This window comes from Lagopus leucura, unplaced genomic scaffold (assembly GCF_019238085.1).
Source record: "Lagopus leucura isolate 7727_CA_CO unplaced genomic scaffold, USGS_WTPT01 Super-Scaffold_100157, whole genome shotgun sequence".
NCBI classification, from domain to species: Eukaryota; Metazoa; Chordata; class Aves; order Galliformes; family Phasianidae; genus Lagopus; species Lagopus leucura.
The window spans coordinates 22,983,098-23,002,750 of NW_024962334.1; the positions used below are offsets into that span (position 1 = coordinate 22,983,098).

The 19,653-nt window shown below is 38.3% G+C and overlaps 1 protein-coding gene across 1 annotated transcript; it reads right to left on the reverse strand.

Annotated features, from left to right (window-relative positions):
- Nucleotides 1–1,678: 1,678 nt before the first annotated feature.
- LRRC72 (leucine rich repeat containing 72) lies at nucleotides 1,679–19,142 on the reverse strand. Its single transcript, XM_042888546.1, has 10 exons — nucleotides 19,110–19,142; nucleotides 17,335–17,408; nucleotides 14,010–14,079; nucleotides 13,193–13,294; nucleotides 12,632–12,713; nucleotides 10,790–10,903; nucleotides 6,500–6,589; nucleotides 4,390–4,554; nucleotides 3,443–3,470; nucleotides 1,679–1,939 (listed from the first exon to the last, which is right to left on the reverse strand). Exons 1-10 carry the CDS (start codon nucleotides 19,140–19,142, stop codon nucleotides 1,774–1,776), a joined length of 924 nt encoding a protein of 307 aa, XP_042744480.1. The 3' UTR covers nucleotides 1,679–1,773.
- Nucleotides 19,143–19,653: the final 511 nt, after the last annotated feature.

The following is a 19,653-nucleotide window of genomic DNA, read 5'->3' on the forward strand; positions in this document are numbered from 1 at the left end:
GACTGCGTTAAGAAAAAATGTTAGCCAGAGTTTCGTTTAATCTGGCTTGTCTTGAAACCTACCAAGGTGTTGATCTCCCTCTTAAAACCATGCTGATGAGAATGACTTCAGGGGATTTACAAGATGCGTAAATATAAGCAAGAAAACTAGGAAAGCAGAAATAAAAAAAAAAAAAAGGGAGGAATCTAACTTTGAAAAGGTGAAAGGAATTACAAGGTTTAGCAGAGATGAAGTCACATATCTGGGATGGAACAATCTTAAGCAGCAGTACAGGCTGGGATCTGTCTGGGTCTGATGAAACAGACCCAGGAGTCTTGGTGGGCAGCAAGTTGACCCTGAGCCAGAGGAATGCCCTGGCAGCACTGATGGTAAAGACAGGAATATAATCAGCAGATCAAAGATGTAATTATCTCATTTGGCTTGGCACTTGTTCGGCCATGCCTGGAATACAGCATCCAGCTTTGGTCAACCTGACTCAAAAAAAAAAAAAAAAATCAAAAGAGGTTCCAGCTGAGGTGCCACCATGATGATCAGAGAGTTGGAGGAAGTGAGCTCATTAGCTCACAGAAAAGCTCAGATCTAATCACAAAACTTACAGTACCTAGAGGTTGCTATAGAGCAGATGAGCTATCTTCACAGAGATGCATAGTGACAGGACAAGAGCCAACAGGCCCCAGTTGTTGCAGGCAAAATTCCACCTGGATATAAGAAAATTGCTCTGGAGTGCAATTAAACAGTGAAGGAGGTTGCCAAGAAGTGGTGGTCTCTCCCTCACTGGAAATATTTGACTTGCCTTGACAGGGTGCTGGATAACCTTATCTTAGGCTTTCAACAGCAGTTGGGCTAGATAAACTCCAGGAATCCCTGCCAGCCTAGACCATTTCATGACTCAGTGCTAACAGGAGAAAAAAGAAAGAACTCAGAAGACAAGCCCCAGGCTGCTGAAGGACTTTGATATAACAAATAGCACTGACTGAAACTAAGCCTTTGGCAGAATAGAAAGTTGTGAAGAAATGTATTACTTTCCATTTACGTACAGATCTGCTACCTCCTTTAGCGGTAACTGGCTTTGGAAGCCAAAAGCGTCAGGTGCAGTGCCACAGTGCTGTCAGCAGTCCTGGCACAGTGCATTCTGTATGGCACATCTTGTCTCCCCATAAAGCACCAGTAAGCAGAGACACGTCATGGACAGTGTAGGCAGCCTCAGACAGGAACCACACTGCAGCACCCTTACTTGCCTGTGCTTCTGTGGGTAGTGAGACACAGTGCAGTAATGTCATAAAACTAAGAGATTCCAGCACATTACTGTAGCACACAAATTACCAAATTGGAACTGCTCTTAGAAATAAGAATGCTATTTATCTCATATCTTTATTTTGAAGGAGGAAGATATATTATTGGTAGTGAACATCATAAGTCTAATTATGCAGTAGAAACTATAAAGAATGAAATAATGTATCCTATAAGGTACTTGTTAAGAAATTAAGATTTGAGATTAAAAAAAAGTACGATAGAAATTGCATTTCAAACATTTTTTTGTTATAACATCACCACTGTTTAGCATTTGATTTCTTAATTTGTTGACCCTAGATATTATATATTTGATGATAAAAGGAATGTTACACTAATACCACTTTTTTTTTTTTTTTCCTGGAAGATCATTTAATTAGATGCATGTTTTAGTGTAGTTACATTATAGAGATGGTAACTTACGTAAGATGCTTCCATCTACTTTAGACAGGGGAGCAGTGTTTTTCTTAAAGAAGAAAGAAGTCATCTAAATTGGATTGTCAGCTTCTCAGGGGATTCCTCTGCTTTGTGTTTAAGCCCTCTGTCTCGACAGGTGGGTACTTTGTTCCAGTCAATAGAGGAAAATTCCATTATAGATCTTCTCATTGCCCGTAGTAAAACAGCATCTTCTGGGTTCTCAAATGGAACTCTGCAAAAAGAACAAAACAAATGAACATTATCAGAATGCTCTCAAACTACTTTGGAGTTATTTCACTAAGTGTGCTTTCTATAGTTAATGAAGTTAGAAGTCAGGAGTGAGGACTGTAAATTGTAAATTTTTAGAAGGCTTCCTTCTGTTACCAAATTTTAGAAAGCAAAACAAAACCTGAAAAGGTCAGCATTCCAAGATTCTAAGGAAAAAACATGCAGTAAATTATTTAAAATGTATTTAAAGCACTGTTGTCCACTTTAATGTTCTGATTCTTACAAGTATCCGGTGGAAATCATAAAACTGTGCACTGCATGATTTCATATTGATTTGATGCCCATTAACGCAAATGCAAAATTTATTTCAGTGCGAGTCTTTTAAATAGTGAGCATGCAAGAATCCAGGACACTGAATCCAGAAATCTCAGTTGATGTTGTTCATGTGTCCTGATACTTGTGAGAGAGAAGTGGCAGACTTGCAATATCAGTTCCAAATCAACAACCAAAACTTTAAGCTCAGATACAATATTAAAACCCTAATTTGTAAGAACTTATTCCATAGAGGTGTAGCTCTATGCGACACACGGTGCTCGGAAACTAACATAAACCACGTGGCTGTCTCCTTGCCTCCTCTGAGTATAACACAGACTGTCAAACACTTGGGTACCTCACCAACTCTAAGTACCTACACAATTCAGATGGAGTGGAAGCTGCACATCCATTGCATCAATGAATGAACTCCACTGAAAACAGGAAAATCGTTTATAAACACAAATAAAGCTGACTGTAAAGAGCTGTACTGAAAATGAATAACTATGTAAAAATCAAATTTTTAAGGGAAATCATCATATACAGGCTGTTATTATTTCCTTTAATAAATCTGGCAACTATTTTCATATGCGAAACTCAAAAGTCTGATATCTAAAGATTTTAAATATCTTATAAAGATAGCATCTAAAAGTGTCAACACTTTAAAATCCATTAAAAACCACCTCAATCCAGGCAGATGTCACAGAAATAAGCTTTTCCATTTATTTCTGATGTCGAAATTTTAACAGAATAAAGTTAACTACAGACTTAAAACATTTTGTTCTATAGCTCTGTAATGTTTTCCAGAGAGTATGTTCTTCTGAGCAACCAGAAAGCAGAATGCTGTCTGTGCCACAATACAGAACAGCTATTCTGATGCACTAATCTTCAAGCACACTTTTTCTAGTTATTGCTATTTGATCTTATAAAATAAACAGCACTTTTATAAAATAAATAGCATTTTTATACACCTGGAATACCTTTTCATATCAGAATTAATACAGCAGTGGCTTGGCTATCTTATCAGAATGATACAGCTTCAACTTTTTAACTGTGTGAAACACAGAACACCAGAAAATTTGTCAAGAAATTATTTTCACTGTTTTTTTTTTTTTTTCTGAAAAAAGCACACACACACACACACAAAACAAAACCACAACAAAACCAACAACAGAAAGCTCAGAGAAACACTTACTTATTTGTGTGATTTCCAAATTCCCGACCTGTAATAAAAAGTTCAAATTTAGACATCAATGCGCATGCAGCACTTTGATGAACTGAGGATTATCATCCTGAACACAAATTCCTTGTTCAAATGAGTCAAAAAATCAGCAGATTTGATACATGTAAAATCTTTTAAAATTCAGTTACTCATGTTTAATTTTCCCTAGACAAACTTTTCCATGCATTGGTTTGTAGGTTTTTCATAGAAGTACATCCAAAAAGCAGACAACATTGTGGTTTGCTCTGGACTGCCTCATGACAGAGCAGTCACAAGGTTATGGGTACTCACTGTGCTGTCTCACAGCAGTAAATGTTTTAAGGACTCTTTAGAAAATGACTTTATATGCTATTATCAGACATTATGAAAATATTCTCAGCTTGGAAAGCATAAAAAGGAATCTGCTTACAAAACTAGGCAAGATGTGCAAAATCTACAACAGTAGGAGAAAATATTTTCTTCAAGAGATCATTTTATAAAAGCACTAGAGGGCATCAAAACTCAAGGATGCTGATCACTAAAACAGCATTACAGTGTACTGAGATGCTCTTCAATAAAATTTAAAAAATAACAATATGATATATGTTGAAAAAATAAAATGCTGTTTGTTCAGCTGTTAAAATACTTGTTTAACTACAGGGTGTAGCAGGAACTACAGTTGGACTAGATGATTGTGGTGGTCTTTTCCAACCTTTACAATTTTGTGACTGTATGAACATATTTGTCATGATGCACACAGCTGAGGATTCATTCATCTGCTGTTCTGACCGCTGCTCCTGGCTCTGCGGAGCAGTTTGGTTGAGTTCCCAATGCATTGATATTTTACTAACTAGGACACCAAGTTTTTATTGGATGAATGAAAAGAACTTCAACTGAAAGCACCCCCAAATGGTTGCTTTTGCTCTTATGGTTATGGATACCTGGGGGCACCACCAGTCTCCTGGCTGGCCGAGGGCCCTTGCTGTGCCTGATGGCAGTGCCTGGCACTGAGTCCACTCTCTTCCCGAAAGCAATCGACTCCACAGCGCTGGACCTTTCACAGTTACAGACAGGAAATGCCAACTCCCTTTCTCTTCGTGTAACTGCTGTTAAAAGAGATATAAAAAAACTATTTCCTCTATCAACTAAAAAGGCTGGTACTAACTGCATGCAAACTTCATTTTGTGCAGGTTTATAACAACAGTGATGTAAATCTGCATAATTTCACAGAGATTCAGAAGAAGATCACGGAGTGATGCTTGCTACAGCTCTGGGGCACAGCCCCCTCTAACAAAATAAAAGTATTTATTTTGGATGCAGTAGGATCAGGAATTTTAAATGAAGAAACTACCAGACAAGGCTCTTCATTACTACAGATGACATCTACTGCAGAAGTCAGTGAAAACTTGGAACTTTCTTTACGAACAGTGCGAACAAATCCCACTTCAGGGTCAGTTTAATTCCCATTGCTCAATTATGGAGGAAACTGAAGGAGTGCAGTAAAAAGAAAAGCTTCACACTTTCTTGTTTTGTGCTTGATTTCAAAAATAACTTCACATTTTTAAGAAAGAGTTTGAGACTGTAAGTTAAATGAGGGATTTTAACTAATGATATGACCTGCATACTAATCTAAAACTTCAGATAGGAAAAAGGAAGAGAGCTGTAGGTTTAGAACCTAACTCTGGCAGGAACATTTCGAATTCGGGGAGTTTCTAAGTTGTGGTATCTGGGGGACTCATTAGAAAGGAGCTGCAGCATCCATGTCTGGAGGTAACAAAGTGTGAGCACGTGTCCTGCATAAAGACACCAGCCAGGCCGAAGCTGTCGGAATGTTCCACAGATGGAACGTTTTCCATTCAAGATTGAAAGAGGAAATATTTAATTTCACATTACAGTCTTTGTAACATTAAATAAACAGTTCACTAAATAGAACACCCAGGGTACAGCTTGATAGAAATTAATGCTGCAAGTCCTGCTCCAGAGCTGAATACAGTGTACCTGTACTGAAGACAGGAGTCCATGAAGTTTTGTGGAATTGTTTTTAGAACTGTAAAGGCAGCGTGTGTTTCCCAGTAGATTTAGCTTCAGACAGCCAAAAGTGACTGTTAATAAAACAGTCTGAAGAAAGTGCCCCAGACCAAGTACTGACGAGGCTGGAGGTACACAGGAAAGGTGTTTCACTTTCCAGTATAGGAAATGAACGTACAGCCATTGGCAGATGGCTACGTGGTCAATCCAGAAGCTCAATAACCCCTAACACAGACCATGCCCATCTGCCAGCTCTGCTTCATGGCAGGGCTGCGTAACCTGCAGCCAAACAGTCATCCTGAGGCTGCCTTCTCAATTCCTGCACTGTTTCTCCCACAGGCTCAGAGCAGGTTTCCAAGATGACAGTTTCTCCTCACTGTTTTCCCATGAGGAGAAAGTCAGGTACAAATCAGTACTTTTCTCAGCCCTTCACAGTAACGTTCAATCCTTTTGTGTATCACAGCTCACCAAACATCAAAGACACAACCACCAAAGCTGATTTTCTGGCTCCACTGTGGCTTGTTTATTAAATTGGTTTGTCTTCAATATATTTACTGATACATATCTATATATTTGTTCTCAATATAATTCTTTTCTTTTTAAAACAACAAGTGAAAGATCTGATGATTCATGAAGATTTCCATCTGACAACTTGGTCAGCATGGATGTGCATACATTCTAGAAACGCACAGAAACACACAGTTATCTGAGAACATCACACCAAATGGAGGCACGTGTTTCTAAATGCAGGCTTATATCTCTTACCCAACAATATATAGACCAACTACAAGATAACCATACACAATTTAAATAGAAAAAGATGGAAATTAACAGCGCTGGGTGAACCAAAGGGTTTTATGCCAAACAAAACTTTCAAAAATGGTTACAGCAAAAGATCTAACAAACTGATATTAACAAATGTACGTAAGAAACGGACAAGAATAATTCACACATATTTCCAAACTTATTAAAAATCAAAAGCAACAGTCAACGCTTTGTGAAGAGAGAAAAATCAATCCTTACGCTTCCTGTCCAGGAGCTGCACTGAAGGGAGGCTGTGTATCACATAGAGACGGTAGCCTGCATCATATGCCAGAGGGTTGTAAAACAGGTCTGCAAAATATATACAACACAATGCCATCGCCAAAACTACAAAGGAAAGTAACAAACTCAGCAAGACAGGAAAATTAAAGAGCACTAGTAGACAAAGATTTTGTAGAAAATATTTTTAACTTCAAATTATTTTTACAGCAGGTAAACAAAGCTTGGTTCCCTTATACTCACAAAATCACTCAATTGAAGACAGACTGCAAGGAACTGGCTTATTGCAGAGCGTGCAAAATACCACAGGCAAGATTTGAGGAAAGGCATCATTGTGCATTTGAAGCCTTTGAAGTTTTTTTGTATTTTTTAAGATATACAGACAAAACCGCTAAATACTCGCCTTTGATTGCCTTGAGTATTTTTGGTGATGCCTACTTTAAATTGTAGCAGGTTTTCTGTTTTTTGTCTGATGGTTTAATGATAAGACACAAAATTTGCAGCAGGAGAGAGTTAATTAAAAAAAGATGAGCTTTAGGACTCCTAAGGGTTTATCAGAGCCAATATAAAGGTTTTATCCCATAAATGCAATATAAAATAAAAATGCTGCATTTTCTGATTTCTCCATGGATTATGAGTTTGAAAAGTGAAAAACTTGAAGATTAAAATGTGTAAAAGGACCTATGCTTCTGGAAATGAAGTGCCACACACTTTTATTAAGTTATAAGACCCTAAGTTCTAAAAGCCCATTAGCAACTTGACTGAAATACTTATTATGCTCAGGTTCACATTCCCTGAATAACCAAACCTTTGCAACGCAGACAAGCATCAGTCCTCTGTTACTGCTTTGGCAAATGTGGAACATCCACCCAACTCACACTCCAGACTTGGTTTGGTTCATGCAAATGACATCTAAAGTTGATTAAAGTAGAAACTGGCTCAGATAAAAAAAAATAGAATAAAAAAAAGTTTGTTTTCTAAATTAAAAACAAAAAAAAGCTATTTTTCTCCTTAAAGAAATACTATTGTTCTTCTTCAACAGTATAGAAAAAAAAAAAAAAAAAAGATCAGGATACCTTAAGATCACAGCAGGCAAAAAAATAAAGTTAACAGTTTTGACAATTTCTACGAAGATCTACACTGATCTGTTTAGAAAGAGGCTGTGGCCAATATTCCCTGTAAGTCAAAAAATCCCTTGGTTTACCTAATCTTAACAGGTAAGGAGGGCAAGGTGAACGGCAAATGAGAGCTCTTGTATTTCAGAGATACTAAAAGACAAAAAAGATTGAGAAATATTCTACAGTGGCTTGTGAACCACAGGATTTCATATTTTGTTCACCAGGCTACATTTGAATTTCACAGAGTGCTCAGAGTTCAGTGCTACTACCTGACTGTTTGGAGGCTCAGTAAGGCTGGAGTGGGCAACTGGAACCTTGTATGTGGAAAATGCCTGCTCAGGTATTCAGAGAACAGAAAATGTTTTAACGTTGCAATGAATTTTCAACAAAACCACCATATTCAGGAGTAGTAAGCAGCCCACAAGGTGGCAGCAAACGAAAGTTCTGTGTTTTTACTGCACCCAAGACTATATAGCCATTTTTGCTAGGAAGCGTTAATCAGAAATAAGATGATGTGTTTGTCTGATGAGAATGTTTTCGAGTCAAGAAAAAAACACTGTAGCATTCCACAGAGAAAAACTTCTTAGAAACTTCTCTAAAAGCAGGTAGGTTTGTTGTTTGAGCAGTACTAGAATGATGACTCAAAGAGAGATTTTTCCAAGACAAAGGGAGGAGCTGATACTAAGTTCTTCTGAATCTAGATGCTGCTTGGAGCATGTTCCTCATTACCAGCACTGATTTTTAACAGTATACAAATTTTTCTGCTGCTTGATCTTAAAGTAAATCCAGCCACTATATAGATCAAGATGGTCTTATTTAACAAAACATCTGGAATCACTTTTTGGCTCTGCTTTCTAGTCAAGATAACATAATTTTCCTTCTACAAATTAGGGATAATGCTTTCTTCCTCCACAGGTTTGCTTCTTTTCCCAGTTCAGAATGTAGGAAAAGAGCGTGCCTACCCTACGTGAGGTAGAAAGGAACTATTGTGACAGAAGCATAGTGAAAGACAAAATAACTTTTTTGAGCAGGAAGATGTTATCAGATGTGGACAATAAATCAGTTGAGGTAATGTGCAGAGTACACAGAAATCTTAGATTCCAAGAGATGTAGAACAAGGTGAGTCTATAAAGAAACCCTATGTATCTCCCAAAAGTCTGCAGTTGTGAGCAACCCATCCAGTAAATCTTTAGAAACTGACTGTTTTCAGTAAATGCATGATGAAAAATGGCATTATGCTTCAAATCCTTAGCAGTGCAGTGGCCAAAAATCACAGGAGAGCTTTAAGAAAAAAGAAATGCAACATTCTGGTAGCTGAATATTGCTCCCAAAGTGAACGATAATAGTGTACCAGACTGCCTCATTGTAACAGCTCACAGGAGCTACACAATAATAAAACATTATTATATATATCTCCAGAAATTCTATTGATGCTTTGCAAGATATTTTGAAAATCAAATTTTCCAGTGATAAAACAAATAAATTAAAAAAAACAAAAACTGCCTCACAACAGTGAGAAGCTTCCCATTTCCAAAACACTTTTTATTTTATAAAGATGGATCACGGGCACAGGCCTTTTTGAAGTTACACAGCTGAAATGCTGCTCTCACTTCCCAGTCCTGAATACTGCAAGCAGATGCTATCGTAATACAATTTGATATAAATCACTTTTAAAACACATTTTGTTCATTTCTTGCTGACCTTTATTTCAAATATGATGAGGCATTTTATTAAACTAATAGACTCCTGGTAATTTGGGAACTCATTTCTACTAAATTTCTTTAAAATAAAGGCATTGAAGTTTGGGTTTTTTTTTTAATGATTGTAAAGGTTAGAAGGGAATGAATACCGTAGAGTAGAATATCACATTTCTTCTACCGATTTACTGTCATATCTTTGAACTGAAGAGCCTTTTTTAAAAAAGTTACTCTAAATAATTGCTTTTCTATAATGGTGGCCAGTCCAATATTCATTCAGTTTTCACAGAGTCTTTGTGAACGTCACTCATAATGACTCAGCAGCACTGTAACTATCTGCTATTCCTCTCTATTTCCCACAGTTAACTGCAATGAGCACAGATTCCCTGTGCTTTCTGAAGCTCCATATTAATTGGTAGAGCTATAACATTCAATTCAAGTGACAGCACCATTCATACATACAATGTCTGAATCTGTCCAGACTTTGCCTAATCACTTCAAACAACTGCATTCTTATGTGAGCTCTTTTTCATTCTTGCACATAATGAAAAAAGAAAAAGAATAATTTTGCCAGCACGTTGTCTTCCTAAAGACTTGGTTTGTTCGTGAATTTCAGACCAACATCAATTTCAATTAAAACTGTACTCTGCAAGCCATTTTTTCCTTTCCTGTGATCCAGGCAGTCAATTTTTGAATGTGTAAGGAGGTATGGTTTGATGATATTCACCTTCAGTGATTGCGACAGCAGGACAAGAAACTTGTTTCCTGTGTTCTCAAAGTACTGAGAGATTGGCATGATCTATGACAATATTCTGTCAGGAACCAATGCACAAAGACTGCCCATACTTTCAATAGCTTAATAGCATTGAACTCTACTTTCCTGTAGGCTGCTAGCTTAGTGGTGCCAGCACCATCTTGTATAATGTAATTTAAAACTTCATTTCCATCTAGTATATCAAAATCATGCCACTTAGATACTATTATATCAGAGTATGTTTATTCTCAGACTCTAAAAGCCTGTATTTTCTGCATCATTCCGAGCAGATTCTAAGTTCTACAAAGAATATGATTAACAAGACAGGAATTTCTGTTCCATAACCTATCACCTTCCTTGCACTCTCAAGAACAGTGACACCAGTTTCTCATCTCCCGTCACCTCTATGATAATATCTGCACTCTCCCATTTTCCCCATACAAACAGGGAGCAGCACACGGCTTTGACTGCCTCCAAGCTACTTAAGCCAAAGGCTGGTTAGCTAGCAGCCAAAAGCTTAGTAGCAGTAGTCTCTATGAAATTTTCGTGTGTTACAGGTCGCTTCTGTCAAATTTGGTTGAAATTGATAATTAGCTTCAGAAGCTATTGGCAAGTGATGCACAAGCAGACAAGAAATATATCCTGGTAAGATATTCTTAAAAGCTACTGCTCACTGTTCTGCAAAACAAAAATAAGGTATTACTTAGGGTCCGCAAGCTTATCATTCCTTTTAATTCCTTCACTGTTTCACCAAGTTGTTTTAACTGGTTGTTGTGAAGCAACAGAATCTGTAATGAATGCAAGTTTTTCAGAGCACCTGAAATGAAAAATAATTATTCTCATTATATGTCGTTACATTTATCTAGATAATTATTTTGTTACATTGCACGCTGAATTTTACATTCTTGTTATAGAGCCAGGTCTACATTTTTATAGGACCCTGCATGAGAACAGTAAAAAAATTCTATCAGAGATTTTAATATCTCTGTTGCATTCCTGGTCGTACTGCTTTCATTTTGCCCCTAGTTCTTTGCATTTCTCTTGATCATTCTTGTCCCAAAACATCTGTACCAGCTTCCTTCTTCATCCCTTCCTTCCTCATTGTACAATTAACAAAAGTACAGTTAGAAGAGTGGCATGGTTAGGAGGGTATTTCACAAGGTTTATAGTTAGAAAGATTATTGTGGTGGAAAAAAAAAAGTGATCAAAAATGAAATGTTCACCTGTGTCCTAGGCTCACAGTAGAAAACTCCAAAAGGAACAACCTCCAGAAAGAGAATCTTTTCCCAGTGGCAGTCAGCCCTTAAACGGGGCCCAGGAGAGGTACAGCCAGGCTCCACCCCTTCCGGTCACACAGCTGAATTGCCTTCACCTGTGGCTGGCTCCGTGCTCCCCTCAGGTGATCAATCAGTGGCTCAGACCACGACTCAACAGTTCCCATGGAATCCTATATCCCAGTAATCTTTAATTCCACTTCCTTTTATCCTGACCTAACATTGCCTTTGCCTCTCAAGCAATTCATAGATTATACCTATAGAAAGTAGTTCCATTTCAAGCTATTATTAATGTATGAAGAAGTTATTCCAAGCACAGCTGTGGCTGACCCAGACTACATGTTCACACTGTCATACCACAGTTGGTTTCAATAGCTTGTTTTCCAATTTCTACACAGGTTTTCTCATCCACATTTCTCTGCTAATGACCCCCACACTTTGTTAAATCCCTATGTTGGTATCTACTGTAATGTCTCTTCTGCCTAAATATTTTTCTTTCAAACATTCATTTTTCCACAAGATCTCACAGAAACTAATCAACACAATTTCTCATTTTAATATTTTATAGGAACTAATAAAAGTCAAATATTAATATTTCAAAAATCTAAAATCCACAAATGTGTTGATATGCTTTGGCCTCTTCATTCAGAAATTCAGTGGTGGTCTGGCACAGCTACTTAAATCTACAAGAACATGCGAAATATATACAGATTTATAAGTAACAAATGGAACTTTGCGATAAAAATGTTTTTCTGCAAAACACTTCTGATTATAAGTGTTATTACACAATGATGAAACTACAGGAAATGAGACAACTTATTAATTAATTCTCTTTCATTTTCATGCTAAGTCTATCAGCACTACAGTTTTTCATCATCTAAATACGAATGGCTCCCAGGAGATTCTTCTATCTGCTTCTTCAATGCCTGGTCAACAACAGAACTGCAAATCATCCAATAGAAAAACAACTTCAAATATTCATTTAGAATATAAGATATGGTCATGCTGGGTCCAAAATATTTTACAATTGCCTGATATTAAAGTGTATGATATTTCACTGCCCTCAAACCAGCACTTGATGTGAACTTGTAGTCTATTGCCACTCAAGTATACTGGAACAAATCAAATCCCTAAGAAAATAATTAACATTTATGCATATATGTGAGCTTTCAACCATTAACTTACTGGCTGTCATTCACTGTTATAAATTTGAATGCCAATACACAAAAAAGAAAGTACAGCTCAGCAATCTGAAAAGGGAAGATTGATACCTGATATATCTGTGAGTTCATTGTTGTTGAGGTAGAGCTCAGTCAAACAGTAGTTTTTTTTTAAGAAACTTAAATCTTGAATCTGAAATTAGAGTTAGAAAAACTATTATGTAACAGTCTAAATTTAACGTTAGAGAACATAGCCTTTTAAAAACCGTCTTACTATAGGAAGTCTTTAATCTTGCAGTCTTAATATGAATGCAAGGTTAATATCTGGAAGGGGGTGCCTATCTGGCCCTTGAAACAGCTGAGAGCATTAATGTTGCACAGCTGCTTATCCTTACAGTTTAAACACAAAGACAACAAATAGAATTTGATTCCCAACACTATTTTGATTTCTGTAATGTAATTTGCTGGTGCAGGAATGATTTTAGATCTTGAATTATACCACTGACTTTAAGACAAACGTGTTTTGCTCTATGTATCTTCTGTAAGTTGAAAGGAAGAGACAAAGTAAGTTTTCCTGTTGGAAATTAAAAGTTACTTTAAGGTTCAGAAAAACATGGTTGAGTGAAAATAGCAATCTGAAAACAGTCACATTCTTTGCAGCAGTTACTGTACTTTTTGTAGTGTGGGTACACACACACCTGTAATACAGCATGGCATTTCTCCATCTTTGTCATATTCACAGTCAACAGGCCATTTCTCCTTACTCTTTAGTGCCTTTTAGAAGTAAAATGGAAAGCTTATACTGTGATTTTAGTTCAACCTCTTTGCATATCCATGGTTTTGCTTTTCTTTGAGAACAGTTGGATAACCACAGGTCTTTCAACAAAGCTGACATAAGATGCTATATAATTGATGTTAGCCTGGGGCAGCAGATACGCATACACTCCTCAATTACATGGAATGTAAATTTATTTTTTTCTCTCCTCACAGAGCTACTTATTGACCTGAGCAAGCACTTCTGGTGTTTTAAGAATTCATGTCCTTTGTGAAAGTCATGTAAATTACTGTATAGTAAGGAATTTAAAAGCAGGTTAGAAAATAGTACCTTTTATAAATTTCCCCTTTTTAGTCAGGTTTGGATTCAGTCAGACACTTGGTAATTGTTGGCTAAATATCTGCAGATTTCTAAATCACACAATCCTCCCACTGCTAAGTAGCTGATTTTTTCTAAAATACAACATGCTGAGACTTGGTTGAAAACTGTAGTGTTCGGCTATTTTTACAGAGCATCATGTTAGAACTCATACAGGACATAGTAATTATGATCATCTAGACTTGCACAGGTGGAGCATGTGCAGCATACGGCTTGTGGAACTGTTTTAGGACCATACTGCAGAACTTAATGTGGACATTGCCATACTGAACACTCTCCTGGGAATGTCCCTTAATTCAAACATATGTAGGTGACACTACAGCTTTATTACATTACCTTATTGTTGTTAATCCACAAATACCTCAACCTATGAAACAGTGACAGACTTGGAATACTCCTTAGTCCTCTAGTGGAAAAAAACAAAGTGGTGCTTAATCACTTGGTAAGCAGTGTGATTTCTGGTAGCTAATATTATGTAAGCACTAAAAAGCAACAATTCTGTAGAAAACAAAAAAAGTACAAAAGGGAGAGATAACATATGCATGATAAAAGTGAAAGCATAACAAAGCAGCAAATGGTAAAGAAATGGGAACAAACAGTTATACATTAATTTCTTCTTCCATAAAAGCATATATTTTTTAGTGAATACAATATTTCATCTACTTTGCAGATGGTGGAAACTCTACTGAGAACACAGAAGGAGGATTTTTGCATTCTGGGGTACACAAACTTAAAGGAAAAATGTTGTGAAAGGACAATATGGATTCCTTGGCCATGGTGCTAAGAGAAGGTAGACAACAAGCACATTGCTGTCAATTCCTTATCTTTTTTATTAATGCATTTTGTGAAATCTTCTGCCCTTCTTCAACATTTTTCTCGTATAAACTTAGTATTCACATTCATTAGCAGTCTTGTTTTAAATGAATACCTTGACTGACGTTGGATCTCTCTCCCATGTGCTTGTAGGCATTTCAGTTTAATTGTGTACCTTGCACTTTGAAGCTGAGCTTGCTGGTGTGCTCTAAATAACAAATTACCTACTAACCAGAGAATATGGGTGAGCTGTTGAATAATTTTCACTAATTGTTGCTGTTTTTCACTGCTTTAAATAAATGTTCTTGATTTCCTCTCAAATAATTGTAGACGATCTTTACAATTTTAATTGATATAATAAAATTTTCATGTCAGTTTTGAACATTCTGCATGACCAGGGCCAGTGGTCCAGAAAGAATGAACCAGATTGGTAGGAATTAATCTCACACCATCAGCCTAATCCGCTCTGCTTGTGTTCCAGCTGTGAAGCCATGTCCCTCTTCCCAGGTGTTTTGTGTTTTTTCTCCAGGAACCCTTCCAGGAAGGAGTGGGCACCTTTTCTATCTTGCATTTGGAAAAAAAAAATTACCAGGAGCAAACACCAAAAAGTTGATGTGATGTATTTTAATTCATGCATTTTTCTGAGCACGAGCTTATCCCAAGCAGCTGCTCTGTATAACTGGCTATTTGGTCTCCTCAAATCACCTCTAAAAACTAAGTCTGCAAGAATATTTTGTATATATGTGTTTATTTTGTTGTCAGAAGCAAATACATTTCTGCAGGTAATAAAGATAAGTGCATGAGAGCTGACAGGAAATGCAGAGCTCTTCCAGAGTTATTTTTTCTTTTTTTTTTTTTTAGTAGACTTTTACCTGTATACTGCCAAATTATGTTTCACATAGCAAAGCCAAAATTTCCCAATATTTTGTCACTGCCATTCTACACAGGTTTACATTTTAATTGGCTTTACTCCATTGTAACAGCCAAGATGAGGCTGTCTATCTCCAAGTCCTAATCTGTTGTGTTTTTTTCTCTTTGCAGTATTAAGGCATTTAATTTGCCCCAGGTAGAGCTTAATTTCTCTAACATTTTAGAGGAGCGCGTCCCTTTCTGTATGCCTTCCAGCCTTTGCATGTCTCTTACAAACTGATACTTTCTGGCCTCCAGCCCTCTTATCCTACCTACTGCTAAGTTAATCAGTTTTCCTAGGATGACAGCTTTCAGTGACCAAATGTAAACTTTTTGACATGCCTTTAACAGTAGTGGTTTAAAAGTAAAATTTGATTCCTTCAAATTTGATTGACTTTAATTATTTTTTTTTTACTTTCTTCCTACTTTAGCCAGTAGAAAATTATGTCAAATTAACACTTGAGAAAGCATATTCTGATACTGAGATTGGCTGAGGTTCAAGGTAATTTGGGATAGAATAAAAGAAAATTCGTTCTCTTCAATCATCAAAGAAACAAGCTTGCATCATCTTTCTCAAAATGGTTTCATGGGAAGACAGATCACCTCTATATCTGTCTCCTGATTGTTTCTTTTTATTCTTTTATTCCTTCTTTATTCCATAGCAAGGAGTATTTCAAAGCCAGCGAGAATATACTTTTAAGTATTTAACATCAGAAAATACACTTATTAAGACTCTACACACCATCTCAGTATGTATATATCTTCCTTACTAAGATTTTCTATGCTTTCTTCTTTCTAAAATAAATGTTATAATAATTTAACAGTAACCAGATGTTTCATACTTTCTTTCCACTGTTGAGTTTTGAATTCCTTCCTGGTGTTAATCAGGAGATGTGCTAAGGGGATACACTGAGACTTTCAAGGCCACCTTCCACGAAAAGCAAACGAAATAATTCTCAAATTCCCTAACACCTGTTTTGTTGTTGTTGTTTGTTTGTTTTTTGCATTCATAGGATTTAGAGACCTTCAAGGCCTTATGGCTGAATTATTACACTATGTTAGCTCTTTACACGATATCAACAGCACGAACTAGACAGAGCTGTGAGGCTGCAGACAGGTATGCAACACTTGGAATTGTGCCCTGGCCAGAAATTCAAAGTATGCTTTTCAAAAACTTGGAAGTATGTCCTGTCATGAATCCATCTTTCTGGTAGCCTCTCAGCATGTTCATCCTACAGCTCTATCAACCCAGATCACCCACAGGTTCATGAAAACTTTGCCTTCCTTTCCTTCACATGGTTTCTTCTCATCTGCCCCATCTCTTCAGCTGCTTCACAAAGCTCCCAGAGATCAGTTCTCTGATCAGTGCTGCCTACCTCAAACAGCTCTTGTACTCACTTCATGTTGCCCTGCCCTCCCTTCAGTTCTTAACAGCCAAGATGCAAGTAATATCAAAGGTGCTACCATTTAGTTCTGCTATTGCAACAACAGATTTCTTCAGGGAGGTCAGAAAATTGGCAGTTCTCAGACTGGGCAGGTCCTGTGTTTCTTCATTTGCTGTTTTGATACTCTTTCCACCCAGACTTACAAGCCAGTTAGAACAGGTAGAGATCAGCCCATTAAGCTTCATGTCTCTGTTCCCTGTGGTAGAAGTTCATGCAAAACTCTGTGAACTTACAGACCCTCAAGCAATGCTGGGTTGCTAGAGAAGGACCGCGTGCCTAGGGCTGAGGCATTTAACTACTTCACAGCTCATGCAGCTCTGCTCCCTGTGTCCCTATGTTTATTTGCCATTTCTTTTTGCACAGCATGCACAGACTAGGTGTAAAGCTGGTATTTCACATATAAATGATGTTCAGGGACAGTTACAGAAAGCACTATGGTTACCATGTACTGTGTGTTCCACTTCTAGTAAAAGTCAGAGAAACATTCTACTTACTGTCCAGCCAGATACAACACCAAGACATCCACGTTCCTCTTAAAGCCACAGATCTTCAGCTGTTTCTCTACTGCCTGACAGTACACAGTACATTTTTAAGTACAAGATCCTGCATAAATCATTACATTGTCACACACACATATTCAGGCTCTAAATTAATACACATGCCAAAGTTAACCTATGAATCATGGCCCCTCACAAACTATAGCAAAATATAAAACAAAGAAATATTAAACTAATAGTTTCTACTTTAAATTGATAAAAAAAGACACCAACAATTATGTTACGCTCACTCTAGATTTTTTTTAGTTTTTTTTTTCCTGTTGAGAATCATAGTTCATAGATATGAGACTGCTGTTCAAAGAAGGGGCTCCTCAGCTTGTGTCAGGCAAACTGTACAGCTGACCACCAGGAGAACAGCTTAACTTGCAATACATTTGCAGATTTATTTTATGCATATCATTTTTTAAAAGTATGTATTCAGAAAACTGTATACTTAACTTTGAAAAACATAGAAGTAAATGAAATGTTCAGAGCACGTTAGTGATATGCCATAATTTGTAAAGGCAATTCTTTTAACATGAGTATTAAGATCTCAGTGACAGCAGTTAATAAATGTTGTCTCCACAGAACAACATGGGGTTAGTAAATGACGTACTACGCCCAGCATCAGTAAGATTTTTGCTTACAACACAAAATTGCAAATTGTTGAGCTTGTTTAGTTTGGATAAGAGAAGGTCCCTGGGAGATCTCCTTGCAGCCTTCCAGTACTTGAGGGGAACTTACAATCAGGAAGGGGAGTGGCTTTTTACATGGTCTAATAGTGATAGGACAAGGGGGAATGGCTTTAAAGTAAAAGAGGGGAGGTTTAGGTTAGAGGTAATTCTTTATTCAGAGAGTGAGAAGGCCTTGGCAGAGACTGCTCAGCGAGGTTGTGGATGCCCCATCCCTGGAGGAGTTCAAGGCCGGCTTGGATGGGGCCCTGGGAAGCGTATCTAGTAAGTGGCAACCCTGCCCATGGCAGAAGGTTGGAGCTTTGAGGTCCTTTCCAACACAAGCCACTCTGTGATTCTATGACTCTATAAAATATTTTTGCAAATACAAAGCAGCTTCCAAGTACTAATCATACCATACTGATGGTATGATTAGAGCAGCCTGTACTAGCTGCATGATGAGTCCGTGTAGCGTGTTCTGGAGCTTAAGATAGATTTGGGTGCAAACACAAGTGCATGAAACCTGCGGTACTTTCCCAGGGGATCCAGCGGGGCGTATGGTGTACACTGACTCAGAACAGCCGGTGGTCGGACATTTGTCCACAACTTGATATGGCTGCAGCCCGATTGCAGCCATCAGGCAGGGAAAGTCCTGGACAAACGGCCCACACAATCTGCCAATGGAAAAGGAAAACTGCCTGGAGGAAGGCAGCTGTACCCGGGGAGAGCAAAGGGGAGCAGCTGCCAGGCGCGCAGACGGGAGTAATCCTACCTCCAAAATGGAGCTCAACAGCCATGCTTAAGGGAAAGGGCAGTGCCCGAAGTGCCCGAGCACTAGCTGAGCTTTCCCCATCTCCTCCCCCCAGCCGAGCCCCGGCCCTCTGCCACGCCGTCCCAGCGGAGCCCCCAGCCCGACCGCGGCACGCCGCCCACCGGAGAGGCGAGGCGGGAGGGCTACGGCGGCGGGCGGCTCCGAGGGGCCGCGCCGGGGCGGCAGCGGCGATGCCGTCTGCTGCGGCTGCGGGCGCCGCTGGTCGGCGGGAGTGCCGCGGCTCCGCTCACCTGCCTGCCGGCCGCGTCGGCAGCCGCCGCCATTTTAGAGTCGCGTTCCTAGGCGACCGGAGCGAGGGAAGGGGCGCCCGGAGCGATGTTTATGACATCCACATGTGCAAGCAATTGTTGCCGTGTTGTTATTTTTAAAACTATTTTATGCACGGCACAAGCTGAAGAATAGAAAAAGCTTTTTCCAGGGTGCGTGTGTGTGCTGATGTGCGTGCAGGACAATGGAAAACGTTTGATTGAACTACAAAATAAAGTCTGAAAACTTGGAGCTTTATTTAGAACATAATTTACAGAGAACACTCGAATTAGCAGAAATAGCCATTGTAAATGACGTGCAACTGATTAGACAAAGAGCAAGAGCTGCAAGTATATGAATAAGCTGTCCCTCATGGAATTAATTATGTGCATGCCTTTGCTTGTTCAGACTGCTGAAATGACATCGATGGAGTGCGAATGATGGAGGAATGGAGCTGCAGTGCAAGTATTATATTGCAAATATCTCATTTTCATAGAAAAATGGTGTGGGTGGCTTCCATTTCAGCTA